Source organism: Spermophilus citellus (assembly GCF_964194105.1).
Source record: "Spermophilus citellus genome assembly, chromosome: X".
Lineage (NCBI taxonomy): Eukaryota > Metazoa > Chordata > Mammalia > Rodentia > Sciuridae > Spermophilus > Spermophilus citellus.
In genome coordinates this window covers 75085715-75105491 of record NC_138190.1, presented here as the reverse complement: position 1 = coordinate 75105491, position 19777 = coordinate 75085715, and the positions used below count along the sequence as shown (strand labels likewise).

Here is a 19777-nt window from a genome sequence, read left to right as displayed (position 1 = left end):
CCAAAACTACAGTTGCCTGTTTATTGTTTTTCAAACCAAAGCAAAATAAAAAGGGGAAAAACGTTCAAAATTCCATTCTGGTGGAAAGATGAGTTGCCATGACTGATTCAGGCTGTCTCCCAACTGTATCATGGAACATCAGGTGGACTCTGGGGTGGGCTGTTGTCCTGGCAGGGATGGATGAACACTTGCATCAAGGCTGGCATCAGAAGAGCTGCAGGCCAGTTTTGAGCCCATGCAGCTGCCCCTGGCTCCAGAGAAGGCCCTCAAAATTGGTGCTGCTATTGCTGCAGTTGCCACTGCCAACACCACAGCTTAGGCCCAGGGTGCTGTGGAAAGAGTGGGGGGGGGGGGTCAGTGAGGAAAGAAGGCACTTTAGGCTCCTAGAGGAGCTAAGAGTGCCTGATATGTGCATGTCTATGAGAAGGGCCCACCCTCCAGCCTGGCTTTTTATACAAAAGACTGGAGCAAATCTAAAAAGTGATTTCAATTGGGCTCCAGGGGTGATTTTGCCCTCCCCACAGTTGAGGGAGGGAGGGAGGGAAGGAAGAATAAACTTTTCAAAGAAAACACTATACAAAACCCAGTACATAAACCAGACTAAAGCCCACAGAGAGCTGTCTGGGTTAAGGGAAGGGGTCCCACACAACTCTACCCCAGGAAAATAATGAAGTGGCTGCCTTAACAGGGCCTCTTTTCCAAATTCCTGAAGCTTGGGGACCCAGAAGACTCTGTGCTGTATCCCTCCCACATATAATAGCTGGTTAAAGGGCCCAAGGCCAGGCTTGGTCTTTAGGGACAGGCCCAGCACCCATCCCATAATTGCAAGACTGCCTGAGGGAGATAACTGCCCTCCCTCTCCCTGGCCCAGCTCAAAACACCCTTGCTTCCCCTGCTTCTTGCAGGTCAAAGGTCCTTCCAGCTGGATGAGGTGACAGCTGAGAACAAAGCCATCATCCTTCCCCTCAGGCAGATCCATGGTTATACTACTGCAGCTGAAAAACCCCTTAGAGATGATCTAGTCCCATCTCTCCCATCACCCACAATTTTACAGACAAGGAAACTGAGGTCCAGAGATGAGAAATGACTTGCCCAAGGCCACATAGCCAAGTCAAGGGTGGAGCTGTGGTGGGAATGCCCAGCTCCAGCCCAGGAAGTGTAGGAGCTGGGCCAAATCTGCTTCCTTCTTGATTTAACAGGTTACTCCACCTGCCTATACCTTGATACCCCTGATACCCTAGTACTCACTAAGCCAGCTTTACCCAGGGCCAGGCTAGCTGGGACTAAAGAGAGAAGGGGTCTTTCAGACAGGTGAATCCCACTCCCATCTGGCTTCCCCAGCTATCTCCTCTCTTCTCCAAGAGGCCTACTGCCCCCTTGCCTCAGATACAGAGTCCATGGCATTGTCTTGGGCCTGGCCTGCTTCTGTGACCCCTGGGATCCAGAGCCCTCTCCCAGAATGCCCAAATGAAGAGGGGTTCATCTCCCAGGGAGTCGGCAAACAGCACAGGGATGGACTATTAATTTCAGGGGCCCAAAGGGGTCTCTCTCTGGTACTCACAGGATTCTCCCAGTCACAGTGGCCCAGCATTCCGGAATGTACAGGCCCTCTGGACGGGCTCCTTTGTGTTACCAGCATAGCCCTTCAGCAAGGGCTGCTTGGTTCCTGGCTCCCTGATGAGCCCAGGGCTCTCCCGCCTGTGATCCAAAGGCGAGAACATGGAGCCCTGCGCAGGCCTTGCTACCAAAATGCCTGGACAGTACGGGGAGGCCTACTGATTATTCTATGCACCTTTGGACAAATCCATTCCCCTTTCTGGGCCTCAGTTTTCTCCTCAGGAACAGAATGAAGAGCATCTGTTCTTGACCTTTTAGGAATGGGGGACCCTTCAGAGAATTCACTGAAAGCTATGGACCCCTCTCCTCCCAAAACAGACATGCAAATGTGAGCACGTGCATACGTGTGTGTGCATATGCACATACACAAACACACACACACACACACACACACACACACACACACAAAAACTGGACCCAATCTGCGAAGGGAACCAAGCCAGTGCTCTGTGCTTACTTCAGTGGCACTCTATTCTAGGGGCAGGGAGTCCTAGCAAGGGCCCAGCCACCTACCTACCCACCTCACTTTGTCTGCTCCCTCTTGCAGGCAGCAGACAAAGGGGGTGAGAAATCTTGCTGCCATGGGCACTCACCCAGCCTTGCCCGTTGGGGGTTCCAGCCGCTGGTCTAGCACAGGCTGGTCCAAAAGATACATGGTGTCATAATTGTCCAGCATAAGTTCTGCTGGGTCCTCAGTCTGACCTGGCATTCGGCCTAAGGGGAACGTGTCCCATCGCACATCCTCTGTGAAGCAAAGAGAGGCATAAAGAATAGGCTTATGAGCTGTTTCTCTAACTGGTGTACAGGACTACCCACCCTGTCCATCCAACCAGCCCACTCAGCCATCTCAATATGAGCTTTCTGCATACCCCCACCCTCACTCCTCTACATCTATCCTCATAAGAATAAGTGGTGACATTTTGTTTCTGGTGGGTGGAGGAATGAACCTAAGGGTGCTATCACTAAGCTATATCCCAGCCTTTTTTATTTTTTGAGACAGGGCCTTACTTAGTTGCCCGGGCTGTCCTTGAACTTGCCAAGGATGGCCTGAAACTTGCGATCCTACTGCCATACCCTCTGGAGTTGCTAGGATTACAGGTGTGCACCACAGCACATGCTCACCACACATTCTTCATGGCCCTTCTTCCTTCTCTACCTCAGGGTGGGCCCTCAGAGGTACCGTGTTCTACCTGCCCCATTCAAGGTCTTCTTGCCCCAGAGGCTCATACAAAGAATACTTTTTTCTCCAGGAAAGGGCAATCTCACATGTCCCACCCTCTACTGCCTCCCAAGCATACAAAAGCAAACATACCAAGCCCTCCATTCAATAAATGTCCTCCATTTCACTCCCTGCTTTCCACACCTAACATTCACAGGCATACAAACCAGACAACTTCAAGTTCCCAACTTTGCACACATGCATAGACAGAGAAGGAATAATGGCTGAGGGAAAGAAGGAAAGATTTAACACACTAGCTTTTTGTAGTTTAAACCAACAGCCTACCCCCAACATGCATATGCACACGTGCATGCGCGCGCACACGCGCACACACACACACACACACACACACACACACTCTCTCCACTTTAGGATGGACCATGCCAGGCCCTTCCTATCCCTGTCTTATTGCTTCAACATCCCCCATAGTATTATTTTAAATCATTCCTCCCCATCTTTACACAAGTACATCCACTGTTTTCAAGAGAATCCTTTGCTAGTTAACTCTTCCACACATATTCTCTTTCTGACTTCTGACTTCCTGCATCTCCCTGATACTCAAAGAATTCTCCTTTTCATAAGGCCCCTTCAACATTCTATAAAGTATCAAACCTGAACCAGCTGTTTATGTAACACATATAGAAGCCCATCCAAAAGTGCTGTCTGTATATTTTAAACATGTATCAAATTATTACAGTGCATCCCATACATATGTACAATTATGTGTCAATTCAAAACAAGATGATGGACTGAGGGTGTACATCAGTGGTAGAGCACATTTCTAGCATGTGCCAGGCCCTGGGTTCAACACCCAGCATTGAAAAAAAAAAAAAAAAGCTCTTCCTCTCTTACAAGCATTTGTCCCTGTGCTATAATACAGTTACCTTCAGGCACAGGTACTACTCCACCCATGGGCTATGTGACCATACCATCCACCCCATCGCTAACATCCCCAACACTGTCTATATCACTTGCCCTCATCTGACACCTTGTCCAACTCCAATCCTTCAACATGGACACACAGGCCACATCTAGAGGGCAGTCTCACACCATTTCCTAGGCTCCCATCTCTCACTGCTGCCACTTCTTTCCCTCATACAGATAACTCTTGGCCCTCATGGGTCTCAGTGACCCTGCCTCCTCTTCAAAAACAAAAGACATACGACTATGAGTGTATGCACACACAGCTACACTACAGCCCATTTCACAATGAGTTCTTCCCCTACTTTTTTGGTCCCTTCAACGTACACACACAATTCTGCTTGTTCAAACATCCTTCCTTTTGCTATTTACAAAGACATCCCCCATATGCCCTTTCTTGCCCTAAGAGATATCTCTGTGCCACAATTTACCTAGTAGGTACATACACACCCCCAACCCCCCCCCACACACACACACAGAAATAAAATGTGTTCACCCATCCCTAACACTCCCACCCAGGGCCTTTATACTCTAGCCCTTCCATGAACATCCACAGAAAGGTGAAAGACACAGCTCTCCCCATAAGCTCATTCACTGCCTTGTCTCTGGTTCCATCTCACTCCCCATCATGGCCACCTTATACCACTCCCAGGTCCAGCTGTTATGCCTCCCCCAGGCCATAGTACACAGGCCATGCCCTTTTCTCTTGTGTGTATATCACCAACCTTCCCTGTACCTCCATTCCCCTAGGCTCTAGACTCATGACCTTGTGTGAACATCTAAAATCCATATCACTCTATTCTCTCTTCTGATCATACTTCCTGTGTCTCTAACTTAATGTTCCTTCAGGTGGCCTCACCAGATTTTGTTGTGTCTCACAACCAGCCAGACTCCATGAATATACAGAAAGCACTCCTTATTGCATATTGAAGCAGAATCATACGTATACTTCCTCCACTTCTCACTTTCTCCTGAGTGCTGCTGCCTGGTGGTCACACCCACGCGGTCCCCTCTAAATGTTCTCTACAAATGAAACAGTGAGCACCCAACAGTGGTCATTGGTGCTTACATGCTCCATTCTCAGAGGGAAGAAAGTCACTTGTCATCCATGTACCTGACTTTCTCCCAAGCTTGACTCATACTGGCTACCTCCTGCCACTTTCTATCTCTTCCCTAGTTCAAAGAGAAACAATCAGTGAGGGGAGAATGCATATCAAGTTCCTTACCTGAACTAACTTGCCATGCAGAACCCTGCAAAGCTCCTCGTTTCTGGACCAGGAGCCTGGCATTCTCCACTGTAGGGGATTCCTGCACAGTAGAGAAAGGTCCCACCTCCATTCTGTCTTCATCTTCATCTTCTTCCTCATCTTCATCATCCTCATCCTCATCGTCATCGTCATCATCATCATCATCGTCGTCGTCATCATCATCTTCATCACCATCTTCATCGTCATCTTCAATTCCCTCTTCATCTTCCAGGTCATCGTCATCATCTTCTTCATCATCTTCTTCCATCTGGTCTTGCAACACTTTTTTCTCTTCCTTCTCTTCATGATTGATATCATTATGACTGCCCTGTTCCCCCTGCTGCTGGGCCTTTCCTTCAGAACAACAGTTAGAACCAGCTGGTTTAAGACCCCAATATAGGCTATCCAGTGTGTATGGAGACTTCACGCTGGGGGGAGCCTCTGATCCCTCTTTCACCTGGCTGTTTTCTCCATTCTGAGTATAAATGGAACAGATGCGCAGCAGCTTCTCCTGCTCCCCATCTGGCAGGACCTGTCCCATGGCTTTGAAGACACTGAGGAAATGGAGGGATGGGGTAGGAAAGATTCAAAATCTCAAGTCACTTCCTACCCCAACACTCTAGGGTTTGAACTTGGTCCCTGAGCTTCTACACCAGCCTCTGAAAGGCAGTGAGTAGAGCACACAAAACACAGAAACAACAGGACCATGGAACCTGAATAAGTTCTTTGGTTCATCTCTGTACCTCACTTCCATTCTCAGTAAAATGAGGACAATAATGATACCTAACTTCTAGGTTCCTTGAGATGAGTAAATAAGAGAGCTCACATAGAATGCCTGGCACAGTGCCTGGCACATAGTGGGCATGCAATAAATGATAGCTATTAGTCTGTACTGAAACACTACATAGAAACACAAACTAGCCGACAGGCCTGTCCGGCTGGAAATGAGAATGGCAGATCCCTCTCTCCTCTGGCCTGGATGAACAATCTGTCCTGAACTCCAAGGATATGCCTAATGTGTGCTGGGCTCCTTCTGAGTGGAACACAATATGTGATCCCTTTATGGAACAGCTACAGCCTAGCCTGGAATGGAAAAAAAGAAAAAAAAAAAGCAGCAGTTGACAAGACAAAGCAGGATGTGAAAGGGAGGCCTGATGAGCATCATAGACCTTCTAGGGGAACTATAGGAATGGGGGCAGGCAGAGAGCACAAGGAGGGAGGAGCAACTGAGGGCAGGCTTTGTGCTGGAAGTAAGGCCCAGGAGGACCAGACAAAGAGCGAGCACACTGCATTGCTGCGTGTGGTGAGAGTATCCTGGCTAGAGGGCAAGGCCTGTGCTGAGGATCTACACCAGGAAGAGAGAGCTGGGAAGGGAAGTGTGTGTAGTTGGGGACTGGGTCGCCTGCCAACTGAGCACAGGTGAAGGCTGCCTGTCTGAAGATCACCATGGTCCCCATGGTGGGGGTTGGGGTAGGGCAGCATTGAGGCAGGGCAACCAGGGAGGAGGCTGTTTGGACAGCTCAGGCCAGAATCTGTGAGGGCTGGCCTAGGGCGTTGGCAGGGGAGATGAGAGGGAGAAGCTGGGAAGGACAGACAGACAGAGAGCAGGGCTTGGTGACCGATGGCAAGGGTCAGGCAGAGGGGAATTAAAGATGATGACATTGTGCACACAACAGACGGTGCTAACAACAAAACCACCAACAGATACAGTCGCTGGGGAGGAAGAGGGCAAGCCTTCCTCATGGAGCCTTGCATAGAAGCTAGCACCTACTAGGCACCCAGGCCCTACTGGACAGGTGGGCAGGGTGGAGGGATGGGGAGTGTCCTTCCAGGTGTACGGAGTGTGAACTGCATGGTTCATGGAGGGACCACGTGTCCAGTGGACTGTTTGTTCTCTCAGCACCCAAGGATTGGTCACATATGCCCGGCCACTGGGCTGGGGGCTAGGGACTTGACTGAGAGAGTATCTCTGCGGGCCAGTTTTGTACTCCATGAGGACCTTGGTTCAAACTGAATTGATATTGGCTGGCTGTGGGAAGCTCTTGAAAAGCTTCCAGCTTTATTAGAGGAAAAGCTAGAGTAACTCTCTGCCCTCTCACTGTGGTCCATTAGTGTGATTAATAATAAATATTCTCAGGCACTCGATATTGGCAAGAAGCCTTATCACCACTGTTTGTTATTACCCACCCACCATCTCCAGCTATCCAGTCGGACCACTCAGGTGCAGGGTGATACAATCTCAAAAGACATTTCCTCCCTTGTGTATGCCTGGTCACAGCTCAGGACTGAGACAGTCACAGGTTCCAGCTGATGGAAAGAAGGTAGACTTCAAACTGACAGGACCTGGGCCCAGATCCCTGTCCCACTGTCCACTGTACAAACCATGTCACTTTTGGATAAGTCACTTCACTCCTCGGAGCCTCAATATTTTATCTGCCAAAGAAGGGTACCATACCTCCATATCCCAAGATTGCTGTGTCAAACTAAGTGAAATAATCTCTACAAAAAAACACAGCACCATGCCTGACACTTAATTGCCAGTGGTATCTTTTTATTTTTTTTTTCTCTGGGGAAAACAAAAGCCAAGTTCTGTATTCATCTAATAACAGATGCTTTTTGTAACAGTACATTCTATTAGAGCATTATGAAGAACATGGGACTATAGACAGGCTACCTGGATTCTGGCCCCAGCTCTGACTTGCAGCATCATACCTGAGCACATCCCCTTTATCCCCACTCTTTGTAATGGGGTGATTAGGAATAAATTCAACTGGTTATCTGGAAAAGGCAGGATCTGTGCACAAGAAATCGTACCCAAGTAAGCCGCTGTTACTGCTGGCATGTGTCGCATCCCTCTGGTATGCTTGGGTTGGGAGAAGATCTCTGTGGTCCAGACTTCTCCAAGACCAGCAGCTTCCACTCTGCAGGCACTTAGGATTGGAAAGTACCTTGAAGGCCACCTATCCAAACCTCTCCATGCTACTCTTTTCACTCCCTCCCCCACCCCAGATACACATGCCATGTTCCTTCTGCACTTCGAAACTTCCTTTATTCTTTTCTCTGCTTGAATTGCTCAAATGCTTCCTTCATGATTCTCTTCCTGATGCCTCCAGACCCTTCGGATTATCCTCCCAGTTTCCCACCCAGCCATGTCACTTCTAGTCTATAATGCACACATCTGGCAATGTCTGGTTCAGTCCCATCACCTGGAGGCCTTGCCTTGGCTGAATGTGTCTACAAGGTCACATTTTTTAACCATATAAAAACTATTGTGCCCAGATGCCATAAGGATTCAAGAAAGACTCAACCAGGGAATCAGGGACTAAAAGGGCCTTGGCATCCAGTCTCCCATTTCATTCATTCCTCAGGCATAGGTCAGCTCCCACCAACGATAGCACTGCTGGCAAGGAAACAGCAGAGCAGTTTTCAGTTTAATGGGGCCTATTTGGTGCCTGGATTTGTGTGGTGTGGTTGGGCATGATACAGAGCCCTTGCTCTCAAAGAAGTGTAATAGAGGGAAGGAGACATTGGGGGAAGTAGACACGGCAACACAAAATCTCAGATTTGGGAAATATTCAGGAGTCAACAGGACAGGGTAGATGGTGCTGCCAGGGGAGGAAGATCACTTTTGAGTTGGGATGGAGAATAAGATGACCAATTCTTTTGGTTACACTAAAATGTCTCCAAGGGGAGATGTTCAGCATGCAGTTTATTTCGTATAGGAGGCTGAACCATGGGGGAGGGGAATGCCTGGGCTAGATAAAGAGATTTAGGTAGGCCTTAGCAATTTATAGGCAGTAGTAATAAGCACAGGCATTTCTAGGAGGGAATAGTAAACATTTTCAATGCAGTAAACACAGAGACTAACAAGGGCCCATTGGATTTGGTATTAGGTCAAAGCAGCTCTAGAGGTGAGCACCAAATTATAGTTGGTTGAGGAGTAAGAGGGCAGTGAGGAAATTGAGATTATTAGCTGAGGACTATTCTTTTGAGATCAGAGGGGAAGGAGTGATAAGCTGGTGATAACCCAACAGAGGAATGTGGGGTCAAAGCAGATTTTTTTTGTGTTGCTATTACTGTTGTTTTGTTTTAAGAGGAGAAAAACAGACACATTCATAAATTGAGGAGCAAGAACCAGCAGAGCAAGTGAGAGGCTGGGCTGAAGCCCCAGCAATGCTGGCAGAGGTGGCTCCAGAGCACAGGTGGAGGAGCAGGCTTTGAGGAGAGGCAAGGCCACCTCATCCTGAGACTGGCGAGGTTGACTGCAGCTGCAGATCAGTTCACGAGGGCTGGACCTCAGGTCGAGGGGGCCCTGTTGGATGCCTCCATGTGCTCGAAGAAGCTAGGGTGAAATGGGAGAGAGGGAGGGGCTCAAGGTAAGTGGTAAGGGTTCAGAATAGTCAGGGAATGGGAGAAAAAGTTGTCAGAAAACAAGTCAAAGTTCAGACAAGCAGAACTGAGGCCTGGCCCGAGATTAAAAATCATACCTCTGCAGTGGCAGCAATCCGCAGGGCTATGTTGCTTTCTCCAGCAGAGCTCAGCTACCCGGGCTGAGGAGCAGGGGAAGCAGAGTGGGGAGGATCAATCCCAGCATGGGGGTTTGCAAGTCAGATATAGCCAAAGGATGAGCAGAGTTGAGGGTGCTGATGATGAGTGGCTGAAGCAATCAACCACAGACAGGACTGGGCAGAAGCAAGGTCAAGGGAGGGAGAAAATGGAAGCATGGAGGTCTGGATGCAGGCAAAGAGCAGGTGTCATGGGATGTAAGGGTGAAAACTAGAAGAACAAGAGGTGGTGGTCACCGAGCAGGATGCTGAAATGTCAGCTTTCAGAGGTGAAATAGCTCTGAGTGATGGAGATGGGTTGCTGAGCGTAGTGGAGAATGAAAGTCACTGGAGTTGAGGAGCTGCAGTGTCAGATGGGTCACCCAAATGAAACAGATATTGCTCCAGAAATCAAGAAGAAAAACAGGTGCTGAAGGCATCCATGGGAATGAGGGAAGTGGTTTCGGGTCATGACATGACAGAGAAGGAAAGAGAGACAACCACAGGTATTTACAGGAACCAGTACAATATTCAGTTTGACCATTAGAACCCAGGGTGGATTGGGTAAAGGGGACTCACAGGAGGTATGGTTACCATGACAGGCAGGGCCAGAATCAGAAAGATCTCTGAATGTTGAGCCAAGAAGCCTTCATTTCACCAGGAAGGCAATAGGGAACTACTAAAGTTGCTGAGTAACTACCAGAGGTACCTTGGGAAAACTAATAGAGGATACATCATTGGGCTTGGAGTCAGAGGACCTGGGTTTGATAGTAAACAGCAGCTACCATTTATTGTGCACTTACTCTGTGCAGGCCACTGTGCTAAGCATTCTCACACTGGACTCAGTTCAGCCAGGTCATAAATTGTATGATCTAAAAGGAAGAATACTCTATTCACTCCCAAGACTCAGTTCCCCCACGTGTCTATGGAAGGGGGACTGGGTTAGATGTCCTCAAAAGTGTCTTCCAATTAGGCCACTCTAGGGCCATGTGGCCCTAAAGCTTGCAGGACCTCACCCTCTTACCAGATGGAATTCAAGAAACTTACAGCTGAAGGAGTTGGGGACTGGCCCAGCAAGGTGAGCCCAAGCAGGACTCAACCACCTGGGGCCAGTCAAGGGAGGCAGAGCAGTTGAACAGCCTCCAGCTCCTTCTTGCTTCCCACTGTCTTGTAGAAAATCGGCGAGCATTCTTTCCTAGGAGAGAAGAGGGAGCCTGAGAAGAAGGAACCAGTGACCCCCACCCCCAGCATTTCACTTTGAAAAGCTTGGCTCTGCCCCTTCCATCCCCCCAGATTCCCTACCCTATACCTCCCAACTGCTCATAGCATTCAGGGCACTTTGCCCCAGCCCAGTTTAGTTGGCTCTGAGAAGAAAAAGGAAAGAGGAAAATTTGTCCACTGGTGCCCACAGGGCCCTCTTAGATGAACCTAAACCTTTAACAAGGGAGGTATCTGTCTGATGATTTTCAGCAGAGATCTGAGTATAGTGGCACTGCCTGGGCTGCCTTATGCCCTGGATCTAGGGCTAGTCTCCCTCACCAGTTTTGGTGTTGGCCACGATCAGTTCAATGGTCCATCTAAGGATGTAGGTGGGCCGGATCCCACTGTCCCCCAAGGTTGGCAGCTCAGAGAACATCCTCTCCAGCAGGGCCTGCGTGAAGGTCTGGGAGTGCAGGCCCCTGAGCAGGGGCTGCCAGAACTGAGAGAACGGCTTTGGCACCAAGACGTCATTCAAGTCCACGTTTTCTGGTTTGTGAGGGACACCCGTTGACGGAGGGGAGGGCAATGGCAGCAAGAGTGAGACAGCAAGAGAGAGAGCACAAGAGCAAGAAAGGGGGAGAGAGAGAGAGAGAGAGAGAGAGAGAGAGAGACAGACACAGAGAGGGGGGAAAGAAAGCGGACGCGCGCGCAAGCCCCACCAACAACAAGAGTTGCCACCACAGAACAGAAGGAAAGAGAAGAGCAGAACATCAGGAAAAGAGAAACCAGTTAGTATCTGGCAACAAACAACTGACTCAAAAACAAAGTATAAAAAGAAAAAGAGCTCTGGTTCTAGCTTCATCTTTGTCAATAACTCACTGTGTGACTCTGGGTCAGTACCTTCCCCTCTCTGGACCTCAGTCTGACCATCTGTAACATGAGGATGTTGGACTAGATGACCTCGCAAGGCCATACCAGTGCCACTGCTCTAGCTGTCTAGCTAGTGGCTAAATCACAATTAACATGGCACAATAATGGTTTTAAGACTCCCCCAACCCTATCCACCACACCCACCCTACCAAATTCCAGGCCACCTAAGGACAATCCCATATGTTCACATCAGCAGAGCTCCCTGTTCTGATCAGCCAGGAGGGCTGAGAGGCTTCCACCCCCACCTTGGCACCCAGCCCACTCTGGTATTCCTGCCCAGGAAACAGAACCCTAGGGCTGCACTGAGCTCCTAGAACCTTACCTTCATATTCTATCTGCAAAGCTGCCAACTGCTCAAATGTGGGAATGAGGAAGCCGTCATCCAAGAAAGCATCCAGCACAGCATTCCTGGAATAAGACGACACTAGTTTAGGCAGGTACAGTGGTGCATGCCTGTAGTCCCAGCTACTCAAGAGGCTGAGGTGGGAGGATCACCTGAGCCTAGGAGTTTAGGAACAGAGTAGGTAAAATAGGAAAATCCTGACTCAAAAAATGATGATGACGATGATGATGATGATGATAAGCTGGGCATCAGTGACACATGCCTATAATCCCAGCTACTCGGGAGACTGAGAAAGGTGGATCACAAGTTTAAGGCATGCCAGGCAACTTGATGAGACTTTGTCTCTACAGTTTAAAAAGGGCTGGAGGCGTATAACTAAGTGGTAGAGGCCCTGACTAGCATGTGCTAGGCTCTGGTTCAATCCTCAGTACTACAGAGCTTTAAAAAAAGAAAAGGACACAAGTCTAGCAAACTGAAGCTGATATAGGACCCAGAACTAATGTTCTCTGGTTCTTCAAGTGGCCAAGGCAGCATTGGGGGAGATGGGGCAGGTGACAAGGGGATCTTAGACTTGAGCCTCCTGGGGCTAGAGCTGGGATCAGTGGGTTTTGAACATACATTTACCAAGCACATGTTGATCTATGACCTGTAATGAGAGCAGTAGTGGCTGAACAAACAGATGGAGACAAGTCTCAGGCCCACAGAGAAAAGTTAAATGCCCGGTATCATGATAAACTTCAGTTCCTATAGTCTTTTGGTTTCCTTTGACCATTCTTGATCATTCTCTATTCCCCTACACACACACACCCATCTAACTGGCTGCTTTTTTTTTCACATCTTAGAAGTAAAAACTGTGGGCATTCAACTGCTGGCTAAAATATGAAATACAATTCATAGGCCCTCTTCTTCTTATTATTCTTTTTTTGCACTGGGATTGAACACAGAACCTCACACGTGCTGGGCAAGTGCTCTACCACTGAGCTGCATATGCTCCCAGACCTCTTTATTTTATTTTTGAGACAGGATCTTGTTAAGTTTCCCAGGTTGCCCTTAAACTTTCGATCTTCCTGCCTCAGCCTTTTGAGTAGCTGGGCATAGGCTCTCTTATTAGGAACTCTAAAAACCCAGAAAAAGTAAGATGGGATAAAGTAGACTATACAGGTAATCTCTAAACCCCATCTAGCTCAAACCTAAACCAGCAACAGCAAGCTAATTGCTCCAGAACTAGTGGCTTTCCAAGAGCCCCTCCCAGCTGACCAGGCCTAGAGGGTGGAAAATAGGTCCCAGGGTATTCCAAAACCTGAAGCTCCCTCCCTCCAGCAGTGTAGGCCTAAGGAGGAATTGCTGTCTTTTTACCTCTCATCTTCTTAGTACAGTATCCAAAAACACTTATAGCAGCCAACCTAACTGCTCAGCACTAGCAGTCATACTATGTAGGGGCACAAGGATACTTTCCCCAGCTGCTGGACAACTGCTAGCCATCTCTTTGCTGAAGAATACAGCCAAGAATCCTAGGCTGAGCAGACACTGATAAAATACCTTTGGAAGTAGTCTTATCCTGGGGGTGAAGAGCAGACTGCAGGGGCAATCCCAACTTACATTGCAGGCTCCCCTCCAGGTCCAGTCTAGTACCTATGCCATCTACCCATATTCTGTTCCATCCCAGATTCCTTTCTACTCTCCTTAGTCTATCATTGCCTCCTCAGGTTATTAGTAAAAAGCTCCCCTTTTCATTTGAATTTAGGTAGAATGCTCCAAGAACAAGGGATGAGAAAAGGATGGGTAGATTCTCTTTGTCTGCTCTCATTAAATTGAACATTATTTCTTAGGGGGGAAAATAAGGCTCATGGCCATAGAGAAAAAGGGGCCTAGGGGCCAGGCTCTGACAAGGCCCTTCCTGTGTCCCCCAAACTACAACCACCAAGGTTGATAGCAATTTGAAAAAACAGACTAGCAGTGCCCACCATATGTCTTTGCTCTCAAACTGGAACAAGGGCTGGCAGTGAAGTGCTAAGGATCATAGGCTTTTCCTACTTGCCAAGAACACCACATCCCACCTGACAAAAAGAAACAAAGCTGGTCAGGGGATGGATGACAGTGCATATTCATTCCTCTGGTCATTCTAGTGACTCACTGTAGGCAACCCCAAGCTAGAAGCTTGCAGGGCCAGAGGCAGAGGATCATGCAAAACATGGGTCACCATGTGAAGGATCAGAATTATCTCTGGGATTTTTCCTACAGCAGGTTGGCAAGGTAGGACATGGGAATTGATTTCAGTGAGGCTGCTACCCTCTATCCTAGTGAGTAGCCAGCCCCTGGTTACCTAGCTACATACCTGTTCTCCCATGAAATGCCCTTGAGCTCTGCCAAGATGCCTTCTACACATGGGGATAGTTTATTCCACGCCTTAATAGCCTGAGGTAAATGCCTAAATTTCTCCAGCACCTGTCAGCAAAAGAGGTTCCATCAGAAGGCTGGTCAAGGACCCAGCCAGGCAACCTACCCCCAACCTCTCCAGGATCCCCTCACATAAGACTTTAGGACTGCCCTATGGAGACAAGGCAGGGCATGCAGGGGTGGGCCCACAATTCCCCTATTGCCTCTACCAATAAAAATCACATGACCCTTAAATGCCAGGCTTTCTCCTCCTCTCCTCTCCCTCCTCCTAATTCTTCATGGCTCCCAATAATCAGATACCCCAATACTTTGATATCCAATGGAAGCATTTGGTTGGAGATGGGTAGAAACCTTTGGGCAAAAGAGTAAGGAATGAGGGCAGTACAAGGTGTTACAGAAGAAAGGGAATCAGGAGACCCAGATTCTTATTATGGTTCTGTCTTTAACTGTATATGCTATATCATTGGCTTGGGTCTGTCCTTTATTAATTCACAGCTTCAATTTCTTCTTTGAAAAGGCAGGGTTGAACTAAATGAGCTACTTCCCTTCCAACTAAAACAACACCCCTCAGGCTTACCCATCTAGGGAAGCTCTCGGGCCCCACCTGCTGGTAGACTGCAAAATTACAGGACTGTGCAACTACCCATTCCCAGTTGTTCCCTACCACCCATAGGGCAGATTATCCACAAACTTCATCATCTGCTCCCTTCCATCGATGTGGAGGATCATCCAATTGGACTCTGCTGCTCTTGTCTCCTTCCTAGCTTCCCCCCTCTCTTTCTGAGAAGTTCCCTCATGTTTTGCCACATTTCTTTCAAATTCCTTCTCAAGACTTCTCAGGTAGCTGGCAAGAGGGAAGAAATGGCTGGGGCAGATGAGAGCATGCCAAGTCAAAGGAACTTTTCTTACCTTAAACTGCTCCTCTTCATATGATACCAGCAAGTCTCGGGCTCTTTCTGAAAACAGAATGGGGAGAGATATAGGATACTACAGCCCCTGAGGAAGTGCTGAGCCAGGGAAATAACCAGTGCTAACCTAAGCCTGAACTTTCCAGGCTCATGGGCCCCTTTTTGCCCCCATGGACACCTACCATACAACTCCTTATGTCTCAGGGCCTTTGCCAAATGAGCATCCACCTCTTCACTGACTTTACTATCTCCATCAGCCCTGACATCCAACTCTGCACCTTTCCCATCATCCTGAGGCTCTGGTTTCTGTTCTTTGATGTCATCAGCAGTGTTCTTCTCTTCTTCTTGGTCCTCTTCCTCTGTCTCCATCTTGTCCTCCTCCAACTCCCAGGTTTCTCTCAGGCTGTTCTCTAATTGATGGCACCAGAAGGTCTTCTGGAGCCAGTCCAGAACAAAGTAGCAACCTAGAGGAGGGGAAGAAGGAAGGCAGTGCCATAGGACAAGCTGCAGACAAGGAACTAGTAGGTCTCCAGTCCTGTGGGCTTCTAGCATCATAAGCATTATGGAAAAGCCCTAGGAAAGAGGCTTGGCTCCAAGACTCAAATCTCACATATCCAGATACAGTCTACTTCCTTATGGGTTATCTTCCTGTTCTTTGCTTTCTCCTATTCACCGGCAGCTCCTTTCCTAGTCCTAACACTGGGTCTGAAAATGAGAAGCCAAAAACAGCAAGGAATGGTAAGTGAAAGGACTAGGATACTATCCCACTAGCTAGTTACATAACCTTTTGCTAAGTCTCTTCCCTTTTCTAGATCTCATTAGAAGAGAAAAGGCTAAAACAAGGGGCCTTAAATGGGATGAGATGGATGTCCAAAGAACTCCTGAGTTCATGATACTGTGATGGCTAATGCCTCTTAACTTGCATCTCCCTCCCCTTTATGGTGAGGCTATTGAAGTACCACCTCAGGAACAAAATTTAAGGGGAGGCCAAAAAACTGTAATCAAGGCATCAAAACAGTACCCTGCCAAGTCACATGGGAGCCTGAAGCAAAAGAACTCAGTGATAGTAATCCTGCTTTTATTTTTCATATTTTGTTCCTGATACATTTTTCCACATTAAAATGCTATTTATTTTGATCTCTGAGCTTTTGACAATCCCTTAAATTTTGTGCCCAAGGTGAATACCTCACTTGATTCACCATAATTGCAGCCCCAATGCCAAGTAAGAACCTCCTCCCTATCCGTATATCCCAAATGTCACCCAGCCAGGCCCAGAGGGCTGATATTAGATAACCCTCTGGGTACTCACCTCTGCGGCAATCATTTATATGGGGCATTTTCTTGTGGGTCAACTCATGGCGAAGTTCAACAACCCACTCTGGAATGTTCACCTGATAGGGAGCATAGAAATTTAAAATAGTATAGTTGGAAGAGACCCAGGGATAAACTAGCCTGAACATCCATCCCATTGTATAGATAGAGACACTGAGGTCTTAAGAGAAGATTCCAGTCTCACAGAGCTAAGATTAAAAACCAGGTCTCTTGATTATTTTTTACTACTCTGTGGAGGCCGTCTTAAAAATAAGAAAAAAAAAAAGACACCCACCTACCCTAACCAATAACCACTCTCCTTCAACAGAGAGTTCTGTGAATTAGCATTAACAATTACCTTCTCCAGCCTCCCTTTCCCCTTTCCAGATCCCTTTTACTTCTTCCTTTATCCCACACCTCCTCCGGGGAGTGTCTCTTGATGATTGAACATGCCTGCCCTCTGGGTCTCTGCACATTTTAAATACTCACTCAGGGCAGGAATATCTGGCATTTTCATGCTGCTTGGCTGAGCTCTCTCTTCCCTCAGACTGTCAGCTCCCTGAGAGTAGGTGTTGTGACTACCACCTCTTTCCTCTCCCCACCCAGTGGTACATTGGTACATTCAGGCTCCTCAGCTTCACTGGGCCATCCCCAGCAAGCTAGACTGGTCAAGTCCACTGATACATACTGTGAGGAGCAAGGGAGCAATTCTGCTTCTTTTGAGCTAGAAGCTGAGGCTCTAGAGTTCTTGCCAGCCTTGGTTACTAGTGAAGGGATGAGCTAGTCTGATTGTATATACACCTTACCCCATTCCCCATTTAGGGAGCCCTACTGAAGAAAGAGAATTGAGCAAGGCCATTTTATTATACATACCTCCTGAGCCAGAGACTTGAGGGAGAGCTTGACAAACTTTGGCTTCCTCTCTGAGATAAGATTCACAAACCTGGGTTTGGGGGAGAAATAAGTGGCATAGCCCAAGGAAAAGTTTCATCCAAAGCATCTTGTTGAGTTACTGACAGCTTGCATTTCCACAACTTTCCACTAACTGTCCTGTTATTAAGGTTGTTGCCAGCCAGAACATGGATAGTTCCATGCCCTCCAACATTTACAGAGAGTCTGCCCTATACTGAATCCATACAAATGAATAAGACACTGTTCTGGCCTTGCCAAGTTAAGTTAGGATAAATAATCATGACATAATATTCTAAAACATAACATATCATAGATGTTAAAACAAAGGAAATTGAATATGGGGAGAACAGCTAATGGCAGAGAAGGTAAAAGGATAAAGGGAGGACCTCAAGGCAACAGGGGGGAACGGTATGAGAAAAAGCTTTGACACAAGAGAAAACTCAGTGGCAACCTTTTTCCTGAAGTGAATGAGACAGCTAAAATCACTGAGTCATTTTGTTAAGTCAGGAACTCCCAGCCCAAGTCTTCACTTCCACAACTCAGCAACCTTTCAGTGTTCATGGGGGAGAGAAAAGGGAAAAGGGTGGTGCCAGGTACAGATGGGGGTAACGTTAGGAAAGCCACATTAAATCACACCCAAGAGCAATAAAGCCATTCAAAAAAGTTCCTCTGGGTGAGGAGTTGAAAATCAGAATGTCAAAGGTGGAATAGATCTACAAAGATGACCTGGTGTAAATCTCCATTCCCCCTCCCCACCCAGCCAAGCATATGTTACAAAAGGGAAAGGAAAATAAAAGAGAAAAGTCTTTCAAATTAAAAAGAAATAAAAAGAATATGTTGATGGGGGCAGGTTTCCAAAAGTTGTCAAGTCAAGCAATCAGGCTGAGCCACACTCAGGGACTCCCAGGGCTTTTTGCTTCAGGTTGTACCTAAAGCAAGCCTTGTTTATCACATGCTTGCCCCACCTTCAGATCCCAAACCGTACCCCCTCCAATTTCTACCCCATGCAGGTCTTACCTGACCAATGCCATGCCATAGAGTAGTCTAAGTTCATCAGTGCCCAAGCCACCAGTTACATCCAGGAGCTTACAGCGTATCAGGTCAGCAGTAGAAGCCACTGCCAGAGGCAATTCGTTGCCTAACCTAAAGGGCCACAGTCCAGCACCATCATAAAGATCCTTTACACTAGTCCACCCTCTACTTCAGAACCTTGGTTGTTGCAGGATATTCCCATTATATACTGGCCCAAGAGTGCAAGAAGACACAAAACAAAAAGATGGGAATGACAGGGTAATGTCTGTGGGATCCAACACAGGGCATTAGGAACCTAGCTAGGATGTATACAAGACATCTGGGAAACTACCTATCAATAGTTGTGTGACACACCCTTCTTTAACCTTGCAACCCTCAATCATTCAGCTAGAGAAGCCCAGTATCCCTTGTTAGTCTAGCCCCAATCTTATAAACTGGACAGAGACACCCCACTTGACCATGGTTCTTCAGGTAAGACCCTCTCCCACTTGCCTAATCAGCACCAGAAATCTACACTAGGATGCTGACTTGCTCCTTAAGTCCTCGCTCAGGCCCATTGCTCTCACCGGCTCCCTCCCCAAGAAAGGGTTACTTAATGGAGGTAAAAGTCAAATCTCACAAATATGACAAGAGGTTTGTTGAGACACACCCTCTTACTTTTCATCCACCAACGAAATTAGTGCAAGAGCTTGCCTGCGACTTTCCTCCAGGCACTTGGGAAAGTGGCATCATTAAGCGATTTAGGGGAGGACTTGAGAACGGGGCCTTTTAGGAATTTGACCAAGAAGAGGTGAAGCACCACCAGCACGCAGGCAAGAGGCCTGGGCCCGCCGCCTTACCTGCTCCTCCACACTGTGATGCGGTTCAGCGCATACCGCTGCAACTTATGGTCATCACAGAACAGGTAAACCGTCACCTGCTCCCACTCCGCCCTGCTGAGCCAGGCGACCACGATGCTTGGAGCCAAGAGTGGCGACGACCCTTTCTCTTCGAAGCACTTTCCGTACCATGCACTCCACACGAGATCCATCCCCTGGAGATCCATTGCTGACCCTGTCCCAAATTCCCACCAGAACTGGGATAGATGCCTGGCCCTGTGCCACCGCACAGCTTCAGCTCAATGTGCTACCCTCACTCCAAAACGCCGCCGTCCCAGCAACCAATGTGAGAGAATGACCCCGACGCAAGCCCTCCTC

The 19777-nt window shown here is 47.9% G+C and overlaps 1 protein-coding gene across 8 annotated transcripts; it reads right to left on the bottom strand.

Annotated features, from left to right (window-relative positions):
• Positions 1 to 7: 7 nt before the first annotated feature.
• LAS1L (LAS1 like ribosome biogenesis factor) lies at positions 8 to 19753 on the bottom strand. 8 transcript variants are annotated; one of them, XM_081276406.1, is made up of 14 exons: positions 19421 to 19751; positions 18567 to 18692; positions 17511 to 17580; positions 16636 to 16717; positions 15509 to 15790; positions 15328 to 15374; positions 14357 to 14466; positions 12001 to 12086; positions 11628 to 11678; positions 11088 to 11294; positions 10596 to 10743; positions 4984 to 5558; positions 2211 to 2361; positions 8 to 329 (listed from the first exon to the last, which is right to left on the bottom strand). In XM_081276406.1, the coding sequence occupies exons 1-14, from the start codon at positions 19624 to 19626 to the stop codon at positions 206 to 208; spliced, it is 2265 nt and encodes a 754-aa protein (XP_081132532.1). In that variant the 5' UTR covers positions 19627 to 19751; the 3' UTR covers positions 8 to 205. The 8 variants fall into 8 exon arrangements, 7 of the variants coding, with proteins under 7 accessions (XP_081132532.1, XP_081132526.1, XP_081132527.1 ...); XM_081276400.1 differs by lacking the exon at positions 11628 to 11678; XM_081276401.1 differs by lacking the exon at positions 11628 to 11678 and having other exon boundaries at positions 15605 to 15790.
• Between the last annotated feature and the right edge of the window lie 24 nt (positions 19754 to 19777).

Bases quoted from the DNA above. Each gene is read 5' to 3' on its own strand.
- LAS1L (XM_081276406.1), bottom strand. From the start codon at position 19,626: ATGGATCTCCAGGGGATGGATCTCGTGTGGAGTGCATGGTACGGAAAG. The intron at 15,375-15,508 runs GTAGGTGTCCAT...TTCTGTTTTCAG, and splicing joins GAGACATAAGGAGTTGTATG to AAAGAGCCCGAGACTTGCTG. The intron at 12,087-14,356 runs GTATGTAGCTAG...GTCTTATTCCAG, and splicing joins GGCATTTCATGGGAGAACAG to GAATGCTGTGCTGGATGCTT.